At 34.5% G+C, this 23,051-nt stretch overlaps 2 protein-coding genes and 1 pseudogene across 2 annotated transcripts; 2 read left to right on the top strand and 1 right to left on the bottom strand.

Moving 5' to 3' along the window:
• Positions 1-836: 836 nt before the first annotated feature.
• LOC149999433 (large ribosomal subunit protein eL36 pseudogene) lies at positions 837-1,180 on the top strand (annotated as a pseudogene).
• Positions 1,181-4,991: 3,811 nt separating this feature from the next.
• SCRG1 (stimulator of chondrogenesis 1) lies at positions 4,992-8,142 on the top strand. Its single transcript, XM_090288829.1, has 2 exons — positions 4,992-5,240; positions 7,373-8,142. The coding sequence occupies exons 1-2, from the start codon at positions 5,002-5,004 to the stop codon at positions 7,425-7,427; spliced, it is 294 nt and encodes a 97-aa protein (XP_090144955.1). The 5' UTR covers positions 4,992-5,001; the 3' UTR covers positions 7,428-8,142.
• An 8,019-nt stretch (positions 8,143-16,161) lies between these two features.
• SAP30 (Sin3A associated protein 30) lies at positions 16,162-22,047 on the bottom strand. The gene is made up of 4 exons (XM_090288928.1): positions 21,415-22,047; positions 19,706-19,831; positions 19,199-19,297; positions 16,162-16,376 (listed from the first exon to the last, which is right to left on the bottom strand). The coding sequence occupies exons 1-4, from the start codon at positions 21,742-21,744 to the stop codon at positions 16,254-16,256; spliced, it is 678 nt and encodes a 225-aa protein (XP_090145054.1). The 5' UTR covers positions 21,745-22,047; the 3' UTR covers positions 16,162-16,253.
• Positions 22,048-23,051: the final 1,004 nt, after the last annotated feature.

Below are 23,051 nucleotides of genomic sequence, written 5' to 3'. Positions count from 1 at the left end.
TACAGATTATACGTAAGTACTACAGAACAGAGAGCAGGGGAATTGTTAGAATGGTATGCACTGGATCAGGGAAGGCTTCTTAGAATAGATTTGATGTTTGTCCTTAATAGATTGTTTCATCAGAAATTAATGTAAAGGGAAGAGGTTAGATGGAACAACAAAGAAAGTCACATGTATAGGATTGAAGAGATGACAGGTCTGACTGCCTTCTAGCTCTGCAATAATGAATGATTTGTGTAGAGGAGAAGTGGAAGGAACACCTGAGGGTTAGCCCTAAGAAGGTCATAGTCTTTTGGAAAACATGAAACCTGTAGGCTTTTGCTCAGGATTAAAATGTGTTTTCAGAGAAGCGTTCATTAATACTACAAATATGGGCCAACGATTGTATTAGTCATCAGGTATGTGGTGTTTTTTAAAAAAAAAAGAAAGAAAGAAAAAAGAATACAGACTGCCCTTGTGAGGCTTCCTGTTGAATGGGAATGATAGATATAAATCAGTAAACTCACACATATATAATTCAAATGGTGATAAATATCAGTAGGGAAAAGAAGAGGACACTATTAAAGAGTCAGGTTGAAATGACTTCAGATTGGATGGTCAGGAAAGGCCTTTGAAGAAATAACATTTAAACTGAAGCCTAAAAGTCAAGTAAAAAGCATTTATCACAAAGAGGGCAACATATAGAAAGATAATAATGAGGGAAGAAAGATTTTCTTTTAATTATAAGGAAATAAGTCCTCTATATATCTTTATTGCTATATTTTTAAATGGTTGATGTGGGCTATTTTCTACCGAAGTATAATTATCAAGATTAACTCAAGAGGTAGAAACTGGAGAGGAGCAGCCATGGCTCTCCGCTACCCCATGGCCGTGGGCCCCAACAAGGGCCACAAGGTGACAAAGAACGTAAGCAAGCCGAGGCACAGCCGCCGCCGTGGGCGTCTCACCAAGCACACCAAGTTCGTGCGGGACATCATCAGAGAGGTGTGTGGCTTTGCCCCCTATGAACGGCGCGCCATGGAGCTGCTCAAGGTCTCTAAGGACAAGAGAGCCCTGAAATTCATCAAGAAAAGGGTGGGGACACACATCCGTGCCAAGAGGAAGAGAGAAGAGCTGAGCAATGTCCTTGCAGCCATGAGGAAGGCAGCAGCCAAGAAGGACTGAGCCCCATCCCCTCTTGTGTAATAAAAACCTGTTCAGAAAAAAAAAAAAAAGGTAGAAACTATGTAGTATTTGGGATATATTTATACTAAAAATTATTCATTGTTTATCTGAAATTCAAATTTAACTAGGTACTCCATATGTTACATGACAACCCCATATTTTAACAATATTAAATATGGTGATCTTTGTGTATCAGAGACACAGGACTATAAAAATGGTCAGGGAGTGCTAGTATATGAATCCATCTGCTTTTATGTAGCAGCGTGTAATGGAGATACAGAGGAGTAAATCTCAGTAAATACCAATCTCTGAGATGAGTTTGTCTAAACATGCCTCGGCCATGGGCCATCTAATCGCTTACATTTCTCCCTTTTTAATTACCTTATGAGCTTGAACTTCCTATCCGTGTTCTTCACTGGTTTATAACCTCTTTATCTGATTTGTCTTCCACCCAGTCCACAGTGTTTCCCAGCATTGTGCCCCTTGCCATCTCAATTTCTCCTTCTCAACACCTTCATCTACACTACCCAAAAGAAGCACATCAAAATGTTAACAGTTCTCTCTACATTGAAACTCTAGTTGAATTTTATTCTATCTATGCTTTTCTGTATTTTCCATGTTTTACACTGAGTATTTTACTTTTTTTGAAATTAAAAAGTCTCTCTTAAAAAATATCTCATCAGGTTATGGTGCTAATTAGAACCATCTAATGAAAAGAAAGCTTCAGCAGTTAACAGTCATGAATGACCTCAGGAACACACTATACCTATATGCAGGAAATATAATATGCAAATATAATACTCAACAGCCATAAAAACTAGAAAAAATTAAGGTTGATTACCAAAAATAAGTATATCACTGCATAGTAATAATAAAAAACCTAGAAAGATCAAAGCTATAAAAGATATGTTTTTAAATGCTGAAGATCCAAAATAATAATAAAATAAAATCCTCAAACCCATTAAGCAAAAAAGATTAAAAAGAATTTACAACTATCCACCCATACCTCCCCATACACCCAAACTTTTGATAGAGAGGAATATGGTGAGAGAGGTTACGGAAAAGGTAGGAGGTATTTATTGTTGTTGAATCTTCTGATATATATCCCCCACATACGAATAAATATTTTTCAGTCAGAATAAAATTCTGGCCAGAATAAATTCTTGTTGTGACCAAAGAAGAGAAAACAAAACAGAAGTTGGGAAGCACATTTTAAAGTCAGACTATTTAGAAAAATTTAAACATAGTACAATTAAATTAAAACAATAGTACCTGATGACATGCAAATTTAAAAATTTGACAGCTTACTAACCTCTGCAACTAGATATTGAGTTTAGCAATCTGAGACCCTCCCCCATCTCTGACTGTAAGTATATACAAATTACGATATATTATCTATTCTTTCACTAACATGCCAAGCACTGTTCAGGTGCTTGGGATACATATAGGACAAAATCCTGCCTTTCTGGAGCTTATATTCAAGTTTGGGGATACATAACAAGACTATTTTAAAATGCCATGGAAAAGTATAATAACTAAGGCAGGCTGAGAATAAGTGAAGGGAGATATCATTTTAAATAGGATAGTGGGGTAAGTTTAATTGAAGAGCAAAGTGAGCAAAGACTTGAAGAGGGTGAGGCAGTTAGACATGCAGACATCTGGTGGGAGAGCTTTCCAAGCAGAGGAAATAATCAGTGCAAAGGCCCTGAGGCAGGACGTGTCTGGGGTTTTTGAGGAATAGCTGGAACAGAATGACAAAGGGAAGAATAAATTATTTCAGAGAGGTGATGAGGAGCCAGATTCCATATGGAGGCCATTGCAATAACTTTAGCCTTAGCTCAAAGAAACTGGAATTATTTGATGAGGATAGGTTTAGATATTGATTAATATTTTCCTCAATTCAGTTGGTATTCCTGGTACTTAAGACAGTGCCTGGCATAAAGGAAACACTAAAAATGTTTCTTAAGTTGAACTAAATTAATCCAGCTTACTCCTACTTTCCTCTCTCACATAATTACTTAATCACTTTACGTATAAGTAAATCCCACATCGGTGCTATTCTCTGACTTCCTCACTTGCTCAATATTGGCTGTTTTTCTCCTGACTTTACTTGCAATTTTGGTCTTGGTATGGGCAGAGAGATTCTAAGTCATCCGAGGAAGTATATGAAGATTTAGGCCTGAAGACGAAAATGATTTCAGGCTATATTTCAGTAGCCTATTTCATCTAGAACAAAACACACAAGCATCATTCCAGAAGTAGGAAGGGGCAGCTTGAATGCTCTTCATTCAAATAATAAGGGTCTTATTTGTTATTGGGACCCAATAGCTACTTACCTAATTCAATAAATGGGAGGCAGAGGAACCATAATTCAATTTGGGAAAGTGAGTAGAGGGAGGGAGAAACACTGTTCTGAGAATTTGGCTAAAGTATTAAAATTACTAGAGTAGCACATAGTTCATTTTTAGAACCTATAAGATTTGGGTATCTGTCCTTCATAGTCCTCCATAAACAGGTCCAAATAGTAAAAGTAATATAGAAAGTTTTGCTTCTGCCCCAAATGGAGTAACAAGAACCAGGTTTACCCACTCCCTTGAAATAACAACAATAACAAAACAGACAAAATACATGAAACAACCTTTGCTAAAACACTGGATTTTAAGTAAAGCAGGACATTGATTCCTGTGAGATGGGAAACAAGTGAGGTGAGCCCTGCAATTGCCCCCTTGGTAGATGTATGTAATCACTGAGAACTTCATACTAAAATTTCCTTTCAACAATATTGTTTTCTTTCAAGGTACAATAAACATCTTTCTTCTCCCCTTTTTTTAATACTCCACAGTAGGAAACATACTTTTTGAAACCTGAATGGCTGTGGATTCTGATTCTGGTCACTCCACTCTCGTTAGTCATTCTTTATTAAAATACCTCCATTCTTTTCATGTTGAATATGGAAGCTGAGAAGCTTGAATATACAGATAATGAATATTTTATAATTGTATGCAAATACTGTACTTAAAGACTCAATCTTCTGGAAGAGGAACTGGATTTGTTTGGCATGACCTCAAGAGTTCAAACTAGGACTGGTGGATAGTAGCTCCAAAAAAATATTTTACAGTAAGGGAAACATTAAAACTATATCAGTGAAATACGTTAACTTAGTCAATAATGAGTTCCCCATAATTGTAGGTGTTTAAGAACAAGCTACATGTTTATTAGGGAAAATTCAAGCCTCGATTTTCAACTGAGGCTATGATGAGTAATCTATATAGGAAAAAAAGTTCACAATATCACTAAAAATTTGCAACGAGTCCCTAAAATAATTTTGGAAGATTTTAAAAACTTAATTGAACTATAAATATATCTGTAGACTATTATCTGTCAATGTGAGGATAAATGGGCTTTTTGTTTCCATTAGGGTGGAATCCAAGTTCTTTGACAGTGTTAAGATATGCAAGGTCAAGAACCGCAGTACTTGATGACGCTATTTTTCCTAGAAATATAATCAGAGTTTTATCACCTTAAAAAGCAATTTTTATCTACTATATATAGAAAAGTGATTACTTTGGGTACTTACAATACATATTCTGGGTCTTACCACCACCTCTTCCCCTGATCCAGCATTTCTTATTCAATATTTCTTTGTGGAATTGAGGCATTTAATTTTTAACAAATACTCTAAGTGATTCTTATTGTAGATGGTCTTTAAACTACACTTGGAGAAACACTCTACCCATGAGAATGCTAAGAACTTATGTTTAGATGGATTACATCTTTAACAAACAAACAAACACTGACACTTCTGATTTTTCTTCTATCTCAGGGCCAAAGGCCAAAATGAAATTTATAGTACTTGTTACCACTGGGCTAACCTTGCTGCTTGGAGTCCAGACCATGCCTGCAAATCGTCTGTCTTGCTACAGAAAAATACTAAAAGATCGCAACTGCCACAGTCTTCCAGAAGGAGTAGCTGACCTAACAAAAATTGATGTAAACATCCAGGATCATTTCTGGGATGGAAAGGGATGTGAGATGATCTGTTACTGCAACTTCAGTGAATTGCTCTGCTGTCCAAAGTAAGGAAATGTAATCACAAAATATATTGCTATGAAACACGTAAAACAAATTTTTTGACACCTTTATAATGAGTTTGCTGAAAATAATCACCCTTTTTAGTAAAATCCTGTTCAAATCTCAGCTATTTTTTAGAACCATCACCATTGTGTATGGAGTGGAATGTTTTCATTTAGAAACAGAATTTGGCAGATTTTAATAAAATTAAATAAAATCCAGAAAATTAATAACATTCTTTAATCTATTAAAATCTAAATTCCCTATCAGGTTTTTACCACAAAAAAATCACCACCAGCAGCAGTCAACTTCAAGGTTGATATTTTAAACCATTTTGAAAACTAATAAAGGGCTTTAGATAAAAGATTTTGGTAAACAGGATCAAGTAATTACCTGGACAGGAAAGTTTGGTAATGGTCAAAAAAAAGAAAAAAAGAAAAAAAATCTAGCTCTATGTATGAGTTAACTAGGAATAAACTAAATAAAAGTTTTCCACTGACTTGGAAAGCTGATATATTTTAAGTATAATATAGTAGAAAAGTCAATAGGTATTTCTAGCTCTTGATTTTAAAATCGTCTTCCCTTAGCGACTGAGGAATCTTTCAAATACTATGATCTCAGCTATTTTATACCTAAATTAGCTTTTTCAAATTACTTTTAATATGTCATCATATTTTCATTTTTCTAAGAAAACTGTAGGGTAAAAAGATCAGATATACCCATCTTAGCAAGGAAAAGGTACAGAGAGATAAAATGACTGGCACCATCCCCCATAACTAGTTAACATCAGCACTAACACTGGAGCCCGGGTCTTCTGATTTGGACCAGATTTTTTTTCCTATCAAGCCAGTTGGTTCTTAATGTGTGGTTCCCAGAACAGCTGCTTCACTATCACCTGAGTTCTTGTTAAAAATGCATATCCATCCTTGGACCCCAGATCAGACCTACTAAATCAGGAACACTGGAGGTAAGGCATAGCAATTATGGCTTAATAAGGTTTCTAGGTGATTCTGATGCATGATAAAGTTTCAGAATCACTACTAAATGATATCAAGAACTTGAGTTAACTGGTTCAATAAAATGACAATTTTTCCCAGGCCACAGAAGTAAATATGATCTAATATTAAAATATGTTTGCCTTCTGTAATGTAAGACTTGAATCCAATTTACAGAAATGTACTTATATTTACTTCATGATATATTTTTGTGATTATCTGTGTTAATGGATGAGAATAGAAGTAAGTATAGATACACAAAAGTAATTTCTATCTGATATTGGGTTACCCTTTTACAAGTAGCAGCAAATTTACCTTGCTAAGTATATTTCCTTTTTTTCCCTACAAACACAAATTTTAATTTTTTTACCCTATTTTTATTTTTATTAAGATATAATTGACATATAGCACTGTACAAGTTTAAGGTATATGCCATAATGACTTGACAGATATATACTGAAAAATTATTTCCATAATAAGTTTAGTGATAGTTAATATCCATTGCCTCATATAATGACTAAAAATATTTTATTTTTCCTTGTAATAAGAACTTTTAGAATTTATTCTTTTAGCAGATTTCCAATATACTATACACCAGTGCTAACAATAATGTACATTATATCCTAAATATATTTCTAATGATCCTTAATCATAGTACCTTGCACCTATATACAATTTTAATTACATGCATTTTATACATTATCTCATATGATCTTTCCAACAAGAGTAGCTTAACATGTCTCCTTTCCCTATAAAAGCTAGAAATTTAATTATTGACATTATAAAAAATTTTTAATCTTCTGTCTTGCCTGTAGATTTAAACTTCATGATCCATCCCACTCATATCAGAGGAATGACTTTTTTTGATCTGATTATAAGGTTTTGAAATCACCTAATCTTCTCTTTATAAAGAAATGATAGAATATTAATGGCAAATGGAGGAAAGTAGAAGAATTGATTACCTTCTTGGTCTTTGCTGATCCTGTAGCAAGTTCTCCCACTCATTCTCTTTGTACTTTATTCACCTAAAAAAAATAGTCATATCTGAAATCCTGGAAATCACTGTCCATTTTTACCCCAGAAAAGACTAATATATACTCTAGCTTGTAGCTAGATTTAATTGATGTTCTATTTTCTTTCAGAGATGTCTTCTTTGGGCCAAAGATCTCTTTTGTGATTCCTTGCAACAGTCACTGAGACCCTTCATGTATTCTGCAGAGCACCATCGCCAATTTCCCAGAAACCGCTATGTCAGTGTAACTGCATTTCTAGTTTCTATCCAGTGCAATAAAGCACACATTCTATAAATCCTTACTTGTCCAAGACAAGTAAACTTGTGTTAAATAAGTAGTAATAAAAATTAATTCAATTTAATTTTTCTCTGTGGACATTGTTGGCACTGGTTAAAAATATTGGCTAGAAAATTTTCATCTATGAGGTGTTAACTATATCAATAAAAGAATTCTGTTCCCCAGATGAATAACCATAATCCTGGCTCAAAGACTGAGAGGTTTCAGTTCTTAGTTGACAGTTATTGAGCATCTAATACTTAATGGAAAGAATCATATATAAATTGAGATTCTTAGAAGAAAAACTAGAAGTTTTCTAGTAAGAGGGGAAAAGGAAGCAAATGTTGAGTGTACATATTATGCATGCCAACTATTTTAAGTAGTTTCATTTTTCTCTTTTAAAAACAGCCACAACACCTTCAAGTATTCTTATACCCATTTTTCAGATGCTGACTTAAGTTTAAGATATTTGCTAAAAATCAAGGCAAGAATTTGAACAGTCCTAATTTCAAAGCCCATACACTACACACACACACAATAGCTACCTCTTTAAAACGTGGATGCATATCCCCAACATATCAATTTTTCTTGAGAATAGTGCATATTTAAAAAACACATGCTTTGATGAGAATTAAAAAGTTAAATGAATTTTAAAAGTAAATAAAACAGATGCCTTCAAAAATATTTTAATAGAGACAGATTTGGACTATGTCTCCATATCTTAAGAGGTATGTGTTGACTCGTGGCCATCAGAGGTGATTTCCGAAAGTCCTTCATGCAATAAAAATTTATTAAGTATTTGCTGAGTGCCAGCTCTTATTAATATTTGGATATATAATGATGAATAAGATGGACTTGCCTCTTGGAAATTGTATTTTGACAAAAGTACAATAATTACAAACAAATTATTATTTATAAATGTGAAGCCTGTACAGATGAGAGGTGTAGGGTGCTATACAAAGTATTGCTGTGTGGAAAAGTTTGAGAAGCATTACCTGTAGTAAACTTAGGAGTTAACATTTTGTGAATAAAAGTGACATTATTTAATGGAAATAGATCCTTGGAGGTCCCTAATCTGTTCCTAAAGACCATACCCAGATTTGTTCAATAAGTGTTACGGTGCTGGACCAAACAATTTTGAGTTAGTCAGAATTCAGTTCCTCTAAAAACCTGCACAATCATAAGTCACAACGTTTTCAAGTAGCGTGACCTCCTACAAAAATGCAATGAAGTGGAATTGTTTTTAAAAATTAAATTTGTTGTTTTATCACTACTAGATGATTTGATTCAGCTTTTTTTCTTCACTGGACTGGTATTAAAATTGAACTATCTCAATAAAGTGTCTTATATCCTTCCTGGAATGGTACATAGAACAAGTAAATAAAGAAAAATCATCAGTAAACCAGTTTTATTTTCTACTTGGTGTAATTTCTCTTTAAGGGAGAAAAAAGTGATAAAGATTCAGTATCTCAGCATAAGGGCATATATGAGGCAACAATGGCTTTTAAGTGTTCCCTTATTATTGCAATCAAAACCTAATGAGAAAAATATATTTGAAAAAATCTAAATACTTAATAAATGGAATTTTATAATTATTCTTCATCATATTCTCTTTTTTGGGAATAACTTTGTAATGTAAATGTCAATTACATTCTTTTAGAATGGCTGTATTATAGAACCACCCATCCTTCTTTATACTACTAAAACAATATAAAAGCATGAATGTTCACACAACTTACCTTACTTGACTTTTTTCTGACTAGGTCAATGTTTTTAAAAGCAAACATTTCATTCAAACATATTAATGAATATATCCTTTATTTTTTCAATAAATTTTAGCTACATGAAAAGACACCTAAGCTTTTATTAAAATTTACTATTGTTCTAAATACTGTCTTACTACTGAGTGAGGTAGATACTGTCACGATTCCTGTTCTATGGCCAAAGTGCCAAGATTTAGAGAGATTAAGTAGCTTGTTTAAGGTTACATTATCAGAGCAGTAGGACCACATTTAAAAAATATGGTCAATCTTCCTCTAGCATCTAGTCTTAACCACTACATTATTTAATAGCATCATCTAATCTATTTTCTTTTAAGGAAAGCAAATCTTTACTTGAATGGGACACACAATTTTACATTTCAGATAGCTCATTTATGCTAAATGCTTACTGAATAACAATTTCTGTGTTTTTTTTCTTTGACTTTCTATATTCTTGTTCTTACTGCTGATCACAAGTGGACAGTAATACTAATAGCTCATCTCTTCTGATAACATCTTTTCATCAACATAATCCATAGGGATTCCTTGCATATTCTTGTTAGGATTAAGTACTAATCCTAAAGGACTATTAGATAATTGAAAGTAACATGGAGAACCAAAACAATGATCAACAACTATTGCTCACAGGCATACATGAGTTCTTTCTATAACCATTTTTGCAAAGTATTATGGAATGTGCTTTTAAAATACAAAGAATCCTATAAGTAAAGCACTACAGGCTTTAAAATAATTTTCTCAAAAAGAAAAAAAATCAAATTTAAATATTTATAAATCATCTTGCATTAACAGCCTAAGCCTAAACTTTTCTCCCAAAGATTTGAAGAGAAACTGGTATTAGAAAATGATAGTAAATTGACACTGAATTAGCTTTCTCAATTTACTTCTAGAATGGTATCACCATAATGTGCTCGTCTTTGTAGAGTGGTATACCTAGAGAGAATGTTGGAATATTCGTAGCCAACATATTATAAAAATTTTACAAATAAAAATAGTAAATTTTCAACAAAGAAAGAGTATATGTAATCTATATTTGCAGAGGTTTAGAAGTAAAAATTAAGTCTACTGGGTATTATAGATAAAAAACTTACTTCATACATTAAGTATATATTAAAGGGAATACATATCACATAGATATATTTATATATATAATAGCAACTAATATAACTATTATTTGAGGACTATAGTTCATCATGCCAATTATTAATACAACTAGGACATGGTACCTATTAAACTAAGTTTATAGCATCAACTTTCAACTAGAAAGAAATGTAAGGAGTTTGTCCTGATTGGTGTGGCTCAGTTGGTTGGGCATGGTCGCACAATGCAAAAGGTCGTCAGTTCGATTCCTGGTCAGGGCACATGCCTGGGTTGAGGGTTTGATTCCAGGTTGGGGTGTGCACAAGAGGCAACTGATCAGTGTTTCTGTCTCACATTGATGTTTCTCTACCCCTTTCTCCTTCCCTACCCCTCTTTCTAAAAATAAATAAATAAAATTTTAAAAATATATAAGAAATTCCATGACCTCAAATGAATTCTATAGTACAAAAATTGACAGGCCTGAAGAGAAATACAGTTCTACAAAGAGTTGGAGATATCAATATCTTCCCTTAAATAATAGAATTACATCTAGACATAAGATTAATAAAAAACTTCAACAACACTATAAACAACTTAGACCTAACAGGCATACACAGAACACTTAACTGAACAAAAGCAAAATAGTCTTCTCATATGCACACGAAGCATTCTTTAGAAGGTCATAAAACAATTCTCCACGTTTTACATCAAACATTCTTTATAAGTAGAAAGAGCATACTTTAAAATAAAAAGATGCTCAATGCCACTAATCATAAAAAATGCAAATTAAAACCACAATGAGGTATCATCTCATACCTGTCAGAATGGCTATCATCAATAAATCAATAAACAAGTGATGGCAAGGATATGGAGGAAGGGGAATGCTTTGGCGCTGTTGGTGGGAATGCAGATTGGTGCAGCCACTGTAGAAGGCAGTATGGAGTTACCTTAAAAAATTAAAAATGGAACTGCCTTATGACCCAGCAATTCCATTTCTGGGAATTTATCCAAAGAAACCTGAAACACTAATTCGAAGGACTATAAGCACACCTATGTTCATAGCAGTGCTACTTACAATAGGCAAGATTTGGAGGCAGCTCCAGTGTTCACCAGTTTCTGAGTGGATAAAACAACTGTTAATTTGTAATACTACTCTGCATTAAAAAAGAAGAAAATTTTACCTTTTGTGACAGCATGGATGGACCTGGAGAACATTATGCTAAGTGAAATAAGCCAGTCAGAGAAAGACAAATATCATATTTCACTCATATGTGGAATCTAATCAACAAACTGAATTAACAAGGAAAAGGGTACAGACTCACAGATGGAGAGCAGTTGACAGATAATGGTAAGGGGAGGTTAAGGGATGGAAGGATTGAGCCAAAAGAAAAAAAAGACTCATGGACATAAACAACAGTGTTGCAATTGCTGAGTGGAGGGTGGTGGTATAAGGGGACTAAATGGTAATGGAAAGAAATACAATAAAGATTTAAAAGAAAAAGTGATTCTGATTGTCAGCCATGACCAAGTGAGATTTATCCCAGGAATGCAAGGGTGGCTCAATATAAAATCATTTGATGTAATATACCACATTGATAGAACAAAAGGGAAAAAACACATGATCATCTCAATAGTTACAGAAAAAGTATTTGACAAAATTTGATACCCTTTCATGATAAAAAAACACTCAGCAAACTAGAAGGGAACTTCTTTAACAAAAGAAAGAGCATTTTTGAAAAATCTACAAGTAACATTATACTCAATGGTGAAAGACTGAAATCTCTTCTCTTTAAAAAAGAATATAAGGATGGATACTTTTACCACTTCTATCCCACATTGTACTGAAAGTCCTAGCCAGAACAATTTGGCCAATAAATAAATAAAAGGTGTCCAAATTGGAAAGGAAGAGTAATAAAAGTATCTCTAGAAATAACATGATTCTACATATAGAAAATCTCATAGAATATACAAAAACACTACCAGAGCTATAATGAATTGAGTACAGTTGCCATGCCAACATACAAAAATCATTTGTGTTTCTATACACTAGTAATGAACAATTCAAAAAAGAAATTAAGAAAGCAATTCCATTTAAAATAGCATAAAAATAAATGATCAGGAATAAATTTAACCAAGGAGGTGAAAGATTTATAGATTGGAAACTATAAAACACTGCAGAAAGAAATTAAAGACCTAAATAAATGAAAAGATACCCCATGTTCATGAATTAAAATATTTAATATTGTTAATATGGTAATATGAAAGTGATCTACAGATTCAATACAATTCTCATCAAAATTTTAATGGCTTTTTGGGGCAGAAATGGAAAAACTAATACTCAAATTCATATGAAACTAAAAGGGGGCCCAAATAACTTAAACAATATTGAAAAAGAAAAAAAATTAGAATGACTCACTTACTGACTTCAAAGCTTACTACAAGGCTAATGCAGTCAAGAGTATAGTACTGGCAGAAGAATAGACCAATAAAATGGAAGAGAATACTGAAATACCCCCAAACAAAGGTGCCAAAACACAGTCTCTCAACAAATGGTGCTGGAAGAACTAAACAACCACATGCAAAAGAATGAAGGTGGACCGCTAACTCACTCCATATACAAAAATTGACTCAAAATGGGTCAATGACCTTAAATGAAGAGCTGAAACTATAAAACTAGAAAAAGATACAAGTTACTTTTTATAACCTGATTTGGCAATGAATTCTTAGATGTGATACTAAAACTATGAGCAATAAAAATTGGACTACATAATAAAAATCTTGTGCATCAAAGATCATTATCAAAAGACTGTGAAAAGACAGTCTACAGAATGGAAGAAAATATTTGCAAATTGTTTATCGAATATCCATCATAATATCCAGAATAAAGAACTCCTACAACTCAACAACAGAAAAATAAATAACCCAATTAAAAATGAACAGAAGACTCGAACAGACATTTCTCCAAAGATGATATACAAGTGGCCAACAAGCATATAAAAAGATATTCAACAACACTGGTCATTGAGGAAAAGCAAATCAAAACCACAATGAGATAACACTTCACACGCAGGATGGCTTTAATTTTACAAAAAGGAAATACAAGTATTAGCAATTTGGAGAAATACATACAAACTCTTGTACATTGCTGGTGAAAATATAAAATGGTACGGCCATTATGGAAAAGTCTGAAGGTTCCTCAAAACATTAAATATAGTTACTATGTGACTCCATAATTCCACTCTTAGATATATATCCAAGCGAAATAAAAACATGTCCATACAGAAACTTGTATACTAATGTTTATAGCAGCATTATTCATAATAGCAAAGGGTGAAAACCCAAATATCCATCAATAAATGAATAATAAATTGTGGTACTTATATCACACCTTATAAATAAAAAATAAAAAAAACTAGACACAAAAGGACATACACAGTTGACTCTTGAACAACATGCATTTCAATTGGGTGCATCCACTTAGAGACACAGGTTTTTTTCAATAAATACTGTAAATGTATTTTCTCTTACGATTTTCTTAACATCTTCAATCTAGCTTACTTTATTGTAAGAATATAGTATATAATACATATATGTCAACTATGTTACCAGTACAGTTTCTGGTCAGCAGTAGGCTATTAGTAGTGAAGTATTTGGAGAGTCAAGTTATACGTGAATTTTTGACTGTGAGGAGGGTTGGTTCCCCTAACCCCTGTGTTGTTTAAGAGTCAAATGCATTTCAAGGCTATTCACTATATAAACACCCTTATAAATATAGTCCAGAATACCATCAAATTCTATACTTCAAAAATGATTAATTGTATATTATGTAAATTTCACCTCAATTAAAAAGGTCTTATGCAAAAATAATAGAGCATGTTTTCTTAAAAACATTTCAGGTACTAATTTTTAGCTATTTCCTAAATTGTTTAGTAAAAGGTAGTTACTTAACAATGAACTTATTTCTTGAGCCTCTGCTACTCACTCATTATTTTCTTTCTCCTATCCCAAAGGCAGTCTTTCTTCTGATGCTCTAACATTTAAAAGTAACCTCTACCCTTACAGAGATATACCTTCCACTGAATTTACAATTTTTTAAACTCAACAGCAAAGATTTAAACATTTTAAATAAAGTTGACTTTTTTATATTACACCTTGAATTCCTCAGCTTTGATGAAGTTCTTAAGTTCTCAATTTTTCATGTTGTAAATTGCTCTAAGAATTTAATTTCATTTTATAATCAACACCCAGAACTCTTATTCACTTATCCAACTATTTTATGCAAATAATTAGCTATGTATAACTAACATTGCTAGACCAAGATTATATTCATAAACAGACATTTTAATGTAAACAAGTAATTTCAAGCTTTTTTCACAAGAATGAAATGTTTTATTAGGAAAAAGTAAACCTAACAGTCAAGTTTTTTTAAAACACTGTCTTTGTAGGTTTAGGTAAAAATATAAAATTTGGAAGTAATACTTCACTCTAATAAATTACCATATGTTTGTGCTGTGTGGTTCATTTTCATATAGCTAAGAAAAAAAGTTATCAGATTTCTGAGATACCAGATATGAGAAGATTCTATATCATCAGTGAACATGTAAATCTGTAAATGGTCATAGCAAAAACAAAGCCCAGTGGCTTTTTCACCATGTTTTCTAGCTGTTAATACATTGAGAACACTTAAAATACACTCACCTTCTAATGAAACAGTACTTTAAATGTAGCTATATCGTGGTTCTTAACCAAGGGTGACTTTGCCCCCCAAAGTATGTTTGGCAATGTTGACAGATATTTTTGGTTGTCAATTTTCAAAATCTGAGCTACAATTCTGGTGTCATCCACTTCCAGCCTAAAATCTGTAGCACAATCTCAGAATACTGCCTTGAAGCTGTTTTCATGCACAAGATGTAAATTTGATTTGTAACTGTAAGAAGTCGGGTAAGCAATGCAATCTCAGGAAAAGCAGAGGTTAAAAATATTCAATAGAAAACTGAGAAAAGAGTGAACTGCAAAGGAAAAATATAAATCAAGCCATAGCTATCTATGACCAAAATTTAAAGATCTTGTTAAATTTTTAGATATCCAATTTATTAGTTTTAATTTGCAATGTAAACAGTACAGGATATGACTGAAAATTAAGGGGTATTGCAGAGGTTCTCTTTCTACATTCATGCCATATTAATATTTTTTGTAAGACAAAATTTAAAGAAATAGCTATAACTAATTCATGTTCTTATCTGAACTTTCAGCACTGTGCTTATTTTCACAGGCATATTAAGTCTTCTTTGGAAGGAGGTAGGCATTAAATTAATCTATTTTTTCTTCCTGATACTTCCATCAAGAAATAATAATCTTTTAAAAAAGGAAATAAAGTTGCATCTTAATTGAACTCTATTTTTTAAACTTGTTAGCACTAAACAGCACTTTACAAGATAATGTTTAGTATATCCTTAATTCCAAATCAGAGCATCTCAAGAAAGCAAATGTGCCACACCTTTGTTACTTCTCCTTAACCTGATAATTTCTTGGAATTAAAAAAAGAGGGTTGGGGGGAGCAGCGGGTAACAAAATGATCTTTATATTAAAATCTCAATTAATACAGGTCCCTGAAAGGCAGTTTAAAATAAAAATCGAGTTTCACAAAATAAATACACTGAAGCAACTATAATAGTAATAACCTTTATTTAAAATATTTGTTAATCTAGGAAAGCTCATTTTACATGAGTTTCCAACTAATTATTAGAGTCAGAAACAAAGAAAATAAAACCAGAGAAAATCCTCTATAGAAAAAATACACAGGAACATTTATTTCTACATGTGAAAAACAGTCTTAACATCTGAACATCCAAGTCTTAGTCTTAATTCCATCTCTCCTAGTGAACACCACTATCAACCTTGAGATCTGATTTGTTCTTGTCATTCTTCACTGAGTAGATGAAATATGTTAAGGTGTCTTTTTCATTCACTGGAATAGACCTAAAGTGGCAACCAACTATCTATAAAGAAAAAAAAAATTGAGGAAATTAAATTATAGATATTAACAGATTTCATAAACTAGGTAAAAAACACTTATCAAAAGAAAAAAAGTGCTATGTGATAAGAGCTATTTCCTTCTAAAAATAAATTGTATTCAATAAAATCCCAACATGGTGAAAAGCATGAAAGATGTTATGAACAAGAGGTAGTTTGATTTCAAAGGACCCATCAGCCCACTCAATTAAATCTACATTAATTAGGATGTGTATTTATTTTTACTAATTTTAAATGTTATAACTGGAATCTAGGTTAGGAAGTAATTTTTTACTTTTTATTATCTTTTGTTGCAATATATATTTTTTAATTCAAAGTGAATCAACAGTAATACACCATATGTAAATCACATTTAAATCACTGAGAACTAGAGAGAAATACTATCACAATTCATAATAGAGATTACATCCATAAAAATGTTCCCAGTCCTTACTGTAACATTGCACAGTGCAACTGCTACATGGCAAACTAGTGTAGCATAGAAGTAAAAGCAAAAACTGACTAACTAAAGAATAAAAGCCACAAGTATAAATTATTGAACAGTTAAACACTTCAAAATCCTGAAGACAAAGAAAACTAAATATCAGGACAGTTGATAAAAAATAATTAGTAAATTAAAATAGTATGCAAATATACAACACAAATGCAGTGTTTTATTTAAGAAAGCATTAAAACCAAAAACTGGTAAAAATGGCTTTAAAGGAGGTACAAATCCAGATCTACTCTTAAGTGATTCTAATTGTGGGTTTTTTATGTGCTTAAACATTTTTAAAGGTTAAAATCCTGTTAAAGCCTAAAGCATACTGGTAATTTTTTACTCTTAAACTTTAAATATCAATGAAATAAAAGAGAATGTAAGAGTCCACGTTTATAATTTAGATCCTACTCATTGAAAAAGGGTAAATAAGAAGTCGAAAGTTTGGTACTACAGAAACAAACCATGAAATATCTTACAAGTATGTTTGCTAACTTATATTCATTGGCAAGTCTTTTTAAAAATTTTTATTGATTGATTTTAGAGAGAAAGAAGGGAGAAATAGAGAAACATTGATTTGCTGTTTCACTTATTTATGTATTCACTGATTGTCTCTTGTATGTGCCCTGATCAGGGATCAAACCCACAACCTTGGCATATGTATCCAGACCATGCTCCAACCAACTGAGCTACCTGGCCAGGGCTAGCAATATTCTTTGTTAAGATTTCTTGAAAATTTTTTCCTGAATAAAAATTCTAAATGGAAAATAAAAGGGGAAAGAGGGATGTTCACTGAAGAACGTTTACCTACTATCTTGCCTTTTCACTAATCTAACATGCGCACTGCAACTACTAACAGAAGTACGGCTGACTAAACTGGGATGCTCAAAGGAATATCTAGATTCTAGAAGATAAAACTTCTTAAAGAAAGGTTATCCAAATGATAATTAAGACACTTAAGGAGGATTGTTATTCAACTCTGGAATCACTTTTAAATATCTGTATTTCTGACTAAATAAACTATAATACTCATGGCTATTTAGATTATGGCTACTTCTCATTTCTAAGTAAGAAAATAGCTCTAGAAATAATATAATTTTTTTATATCAGATTATCAAAAACTTTAGGTTTGATTTACGCATTTAACAAATATGTACCTTTAAAATAATCACTTATTTGGTTCTCAGTTGTTCCAAAACAGAGTACTTACACTCAATTAGTGTCTGTATATTTTGATATAGTTTAATCATGGTAGACAATACGTATATTTATGTTATAGTAATGTGCTATACAATCTGAAAACACTAGATCTTTTATATCAGATTTAAAGAAAAATTGAATTTTTGTTGCCTAGGCAAGAAGGAAGAAAAATTCTGGCTAAGAAGTTAATGTAGTGGGTCTCAACAATATTAAAAAGCATTGCATTCTGCCAAAAAATTGTACCTTCTATTCATCTTTTATCTTATCCGATATGCACATATTAGAAAATGTAGGATTACTAAATTCAAGCTAAAGAATACGAGAAAAGTGTTTATATACTTATAAATTTCTATTCTGCCTAGTAGGTTAAACCATATCTATTTAAATGTAATTAAAGTATAAATATGTATTTATATATTTATACAAATTAACAAACATCCTAATACCATGCACAGATTTCTTGGTTCTATTTTTCCTGAGAGCAAACACACACACTCAACTTTTCAAAATTCACTTTAGTCCTATATGAAAGCAAACTATTAAGGAAAACCTTGGACATAGTCTTTGCATCTTCTAGATGTAAAGAAAACATGGATGCCTAAAATAAAACAAACCAACATCAACAAGGATAAATTCTGAAATGGTTAAATCAGCAAATTGTAGAAATACTATTTCAGGGACTTCTCTGTAGACCTATTCCATTAGAAACTTTAAAAAATTCTAGTAAAGACATCAAAGCATATTAATTTATGTTATTATTCCTCAATTAGAAGTTCAATAAATATTTACTGAGTAAATAGAATTCTAAAATAAATTTCTAGAGAATAAAAAATTCTCCCACAATATTTTTGAAAGCCAATATTAGAAGATGATTAGAAAACTATACACAATCCATTGAGTAGTCACTTCATAAAGACATTTCCTAAGAAGCAGACAAACATTTCTAGGTAACTGGATTCTTCCACAACAGACTTTAAAAATTAACTTCGATCTTTCTAATTAAAATATATTGTCTTATACACTCTATTAACAATTTCATTCACACTTAATGATCCTTTTTTTTGTATGAACGGAGTCTTTTAAAGTTTTAAAAAGTTTAAAACTCATAAATACCTCAACAAGTTGTGCTTTATTAAGTCCTGGTCTGGTTGGTAGTTTGAAGTGTCTTTTGTATCTCCTAAGTGTATTTACTTGTAATTGGTATAAGTCAACCTAAAAAAAAAATAACATATATCAATAAGTTCATGCAATTAGTTAAAAACTTAACTTTTATATGTATAATAACTTTCACTTATAGCACAAAATTTTCATTCTATTATTTAAAAGGCCTTTTACAGAACCAAAACTATAAATGTAATAAACATTTTAATCCTTGGAGGATAAATATTAAAAACTGGGGAAGAAGTTGTTAAGACAACAGAACTACAGGAATTATCGATTGAAAATATAACAAGTCAAATTGTGTAACTGTGTGTTAACTGTTTATTTTTAATTATGTTTTCATTTTCAGATTTTTTCATATGTTTTAAGTATTTTAAAAATTTGTTCATATCTTTTTTATAAGAGTTTCAGAATGGACTACTTAGGATTTACATTTATCATGCAAAAACTTTCCTCTACCTCTGGAGTATCAACATCTTGAACAGGTGAATCCCCTCCATCATCATCACTCCCTTTTCTCTTTCTTCTGTTCCGAACACTCTGAATTAAGTTTTTATGATAATCACAAATGTAAAGATGCCTTACCTGAAACAGAAAAGTTTCATGGATTACTTAGGATTGCATTAAAATGTGTCTATGTATTAGTAAAATACATAGGCCACAGTGAATCATTAAAAAAAGAAAAAAAGTCAAAACAGGGCATTGTTAAGACAAGGGCATGCTTTCTTTTAAGGTCCTGCACACAGTCAAACCACCATGTCTGGCAATACTGTGAAGAGGATTGGGAAGTGGGGTAGGGAGGAGTGACAGTAAGGGGAGGGAGGCAGAGGAGGAGAATGAGAAATTCCAAACCTCTAGATTTTGTCATCAAATTGCAGTGGGGGTGAACTAGATGAGTTAGGTCATGCTGTTTTGCTTGCAAGGGGAATGATGACGTTGCCCACAATTTTGCTACTTGATAGTATTTTCTCTACTTAAAGAGCATATATTAATAGCATAATAAATACTTCTTAATCTAATTTAATACTCAAATTATAATCCAGATATAGAACTATTCATCTTTCCCAATGAGCTATTGATTTTCATATCCTAACCATATTTAAATTTGAAATTATAAACTTTTCTGAGTATTAAATATATTTATGTGTATTTTCCAAAGCAATGTGAAATTATTCAAGTCTACCTAAAAAGTCTCACGAACATGACTAAAGAACTGTTTAAATAAGGAGAAAGGATTACAAACTTCCCAAAATGTTAATTACATATAGTCTTGAGAGATGTATAGTAATATTTGAATATAGTAACAGCTTCTTCTTTAAAAAACCAAGCAAACAATCAAGAACTGAGCTAAATGAACTTTTAAGCCAAGTGCAAGTTAAAAATAAGCAGAACGTGTGCTAGGTTCTGACATCTTGTTACTAATTTACGCCTGCCAGAGCTCCGGAAAATGGCAATGGTTGTTTTTACGTCTCATATATGGTCGAAAGAACAGACGTCCAAAAGGATGGAAAAAGAAATCCTGATGGCTGCCAAATGGACGGCAAAGCTGCAGACTGTGTGCTCCCCACGTTCAGAGCAGCTGCCCCAAAGCTGACGTCGCCGCCACCGTCCACAACACAGGCTCTCAGCAAGGCGAGGGGGAGCTCGGCTTCCCTCTCATCCGCACACAGGGCAGCGAGGAACAGGATCTTGATTGCGGCGTCAGGTCCTTGAAAGAATCCTCTTTCCCTAGACCCGGGAAGCTACTTCCTGGGGCCAAACGCCAGCCTGGGCAGCAAAACAAAGAAGGCGCCTCCATTCCAGAAGGAGCTGCTGGGCAACAAGAAAACTACTCCAGGCCCTCCCTACGTGCGCTCGTTCCCTTTGTTTCGTTTCCAGATCTAAGTGGAGGGGGAAGGGAGAAGCAGGGAGCGGTAGGGGTGCGGGGGGGGGGGGCGCGGAGGGATTGAAAGGGAGGGGAAACACAACGTGCAAGTGTATGTCTCTTGGGGGGGCAGCCAGAGTTGCTGAGACTTTGTTCTTTGCTTTCTACTTAGAGACCTCACAACGGGTTTGCACTGCAATCAGGTCTCGGGGAGCCCAGAACCCCTGGCCCAACAACCCCTGTTTGGACCGCTCCCAGAGCCCCAAGGGGACAGGCAGGGCAGAGCTGTTTCGCAGTCACTTACGCTCTTATCCAGCTCGATCTTCACCTTCTTTTGGGAGACGCTCTTCTGGATCCTCTTGCTGAAGCTGGCGTTGCCTGCCGCCCGGCCGCACCGCTCACCGTCCTCCCTCAGACAGCACAGTTGCCCGGGGCCCGGCCCAGCTGGTCCTGGGGGTCCAGCCACCGAGACTGCCCCGGGGCCGGACACCTCAGTTCCTGCTCCCGCCCCGGCTCCATTCCCGGCGGAAGCGGCAGCGGCGGCGGCGGCGGCGGCGGCTGCAGCAACCACGGCTGCCACTGCAGCGGCCGCGTCCCCGCTGCGGCTCATCTCCTCAGGAATGAAGCCGTTCATGACTCCGCGCTCTGGGGCGCCGGCGCTGACAGAAATCTCGCTTCGCCGCTCCGCCTCTCTCTGGAGACTCCTCGGTCTCGGCAGGGTACCTCAGGCACTTGCCCGGGAGTCAGTAGTTCACTCTGCAGCACAAGTCCTCTGGTGGTACCGCCAAACACCAAGCGTTCCGCGCGAGCTAACGTCTGTTAGCCCCGGGGCCAGTGAACAGTGCTTGGGTCGGTATTCAGAGTCCTGGAGCTGAAACTCACCTCTCTGTCACATGGAAACTCTTCTGCAGTTGGACTACTGCGTCTCCGCCTCCCTCCAGCCCCTCAACCTGCGCAAGCGCAATGCGCCCTCTCTCATCCCGCTCCTTACACTCTGCCGAAAGGCACAACGGGAATTGTAGTACTCCTTTGGGAACTCAGCCTGAGATTTGTACAGATCCTGCACCTTCGCGGGTTGAAGGAACTACTTATCCCAGCATGCCGCGCGGTGAGGGGGGCCGGTCTTTTTTTTTTTTTTTTGCTTTAAAGCACAGGAGAAACTTGGGGATGTTGTTGGGAGTTGCTATGTTTTATCGGTTCAAATCTCTCTCAGGAGGTTGGTTGGCTGGTTTGTGTTTAGCTCCTGGAATTTTGCAGAGCTGGCATTCTAGACGACTAGATCACTCGGCTCCCAAAGCGAAGTGCAAAACGAGGATGGTGGGAGTTGGACGGGAGTTAGGATGCTGTTAAAGTTTTGGGGCCGTTATCGTATCTGTGATAAAAGTTTTCGGTGTGACCACGTTTTTGTGGGAAACCCAAAACAAGAACTCGGGCTAGCGGGCGCTCTTTGGGCCCTGGAGGACCCGCGGTTGAAGAGCATGGATTGACGCAACTCAAGAGCTCCTGCTTAGGGGAAAACGCTCTTCCTGAGCACTCGATGGTGATTGTCTCCTCACTAATGCTTTGGTTGAAGGCCTTTTCGAAATCTTTTGTATGTTCCTTCAAGGATTTGTCTTAGGCTCACAAATACTGCCGCTTCCTTAGGTGGAGCTACTGACTCAGTAGACTATAAGAGAGGCCTTCTCTTTACCACCACCCCCGATCTTTTTCATTTCTCCAGGAATGGACCTGGAGAAGGCAGAGTCTAATATCTTTTAAAAGGAGACGTGCAACGCTACAAATACCGAGTTAGCTTGAGTGCCCCTTAGAAACTTTCAAGAGGGGATAAGTAAACCGCGCTTCCTGGGTCGCCCGCAGTCACATGCGGGGCTCTATGAGTGTGCATTTTCGTGGATGTGCGTGCGTCCATGTGGGCGCGTGCTTGTGGAGGACGGGTTAGAA

This window comes from Furipterus horrens, unplaced genomic scaffold (assembly GCF_987537825.1).
Source record: "Furipterus horrens unplaced genomic scaffold, mFurHor1.1.pri manual_scaffold_10, whole genome shotgun sequence".
NCBI lineage: Eukaryota > Metazoa > Chordata > Mammalia > Chiroptera > Furipteridae > Furipterus > Furipterus horrens.
The sequence above is the reverse complement of the archived record's forward strand: the minus strand, read 5'-3'. Positions and strand labels throughout refer to the sequence as shown.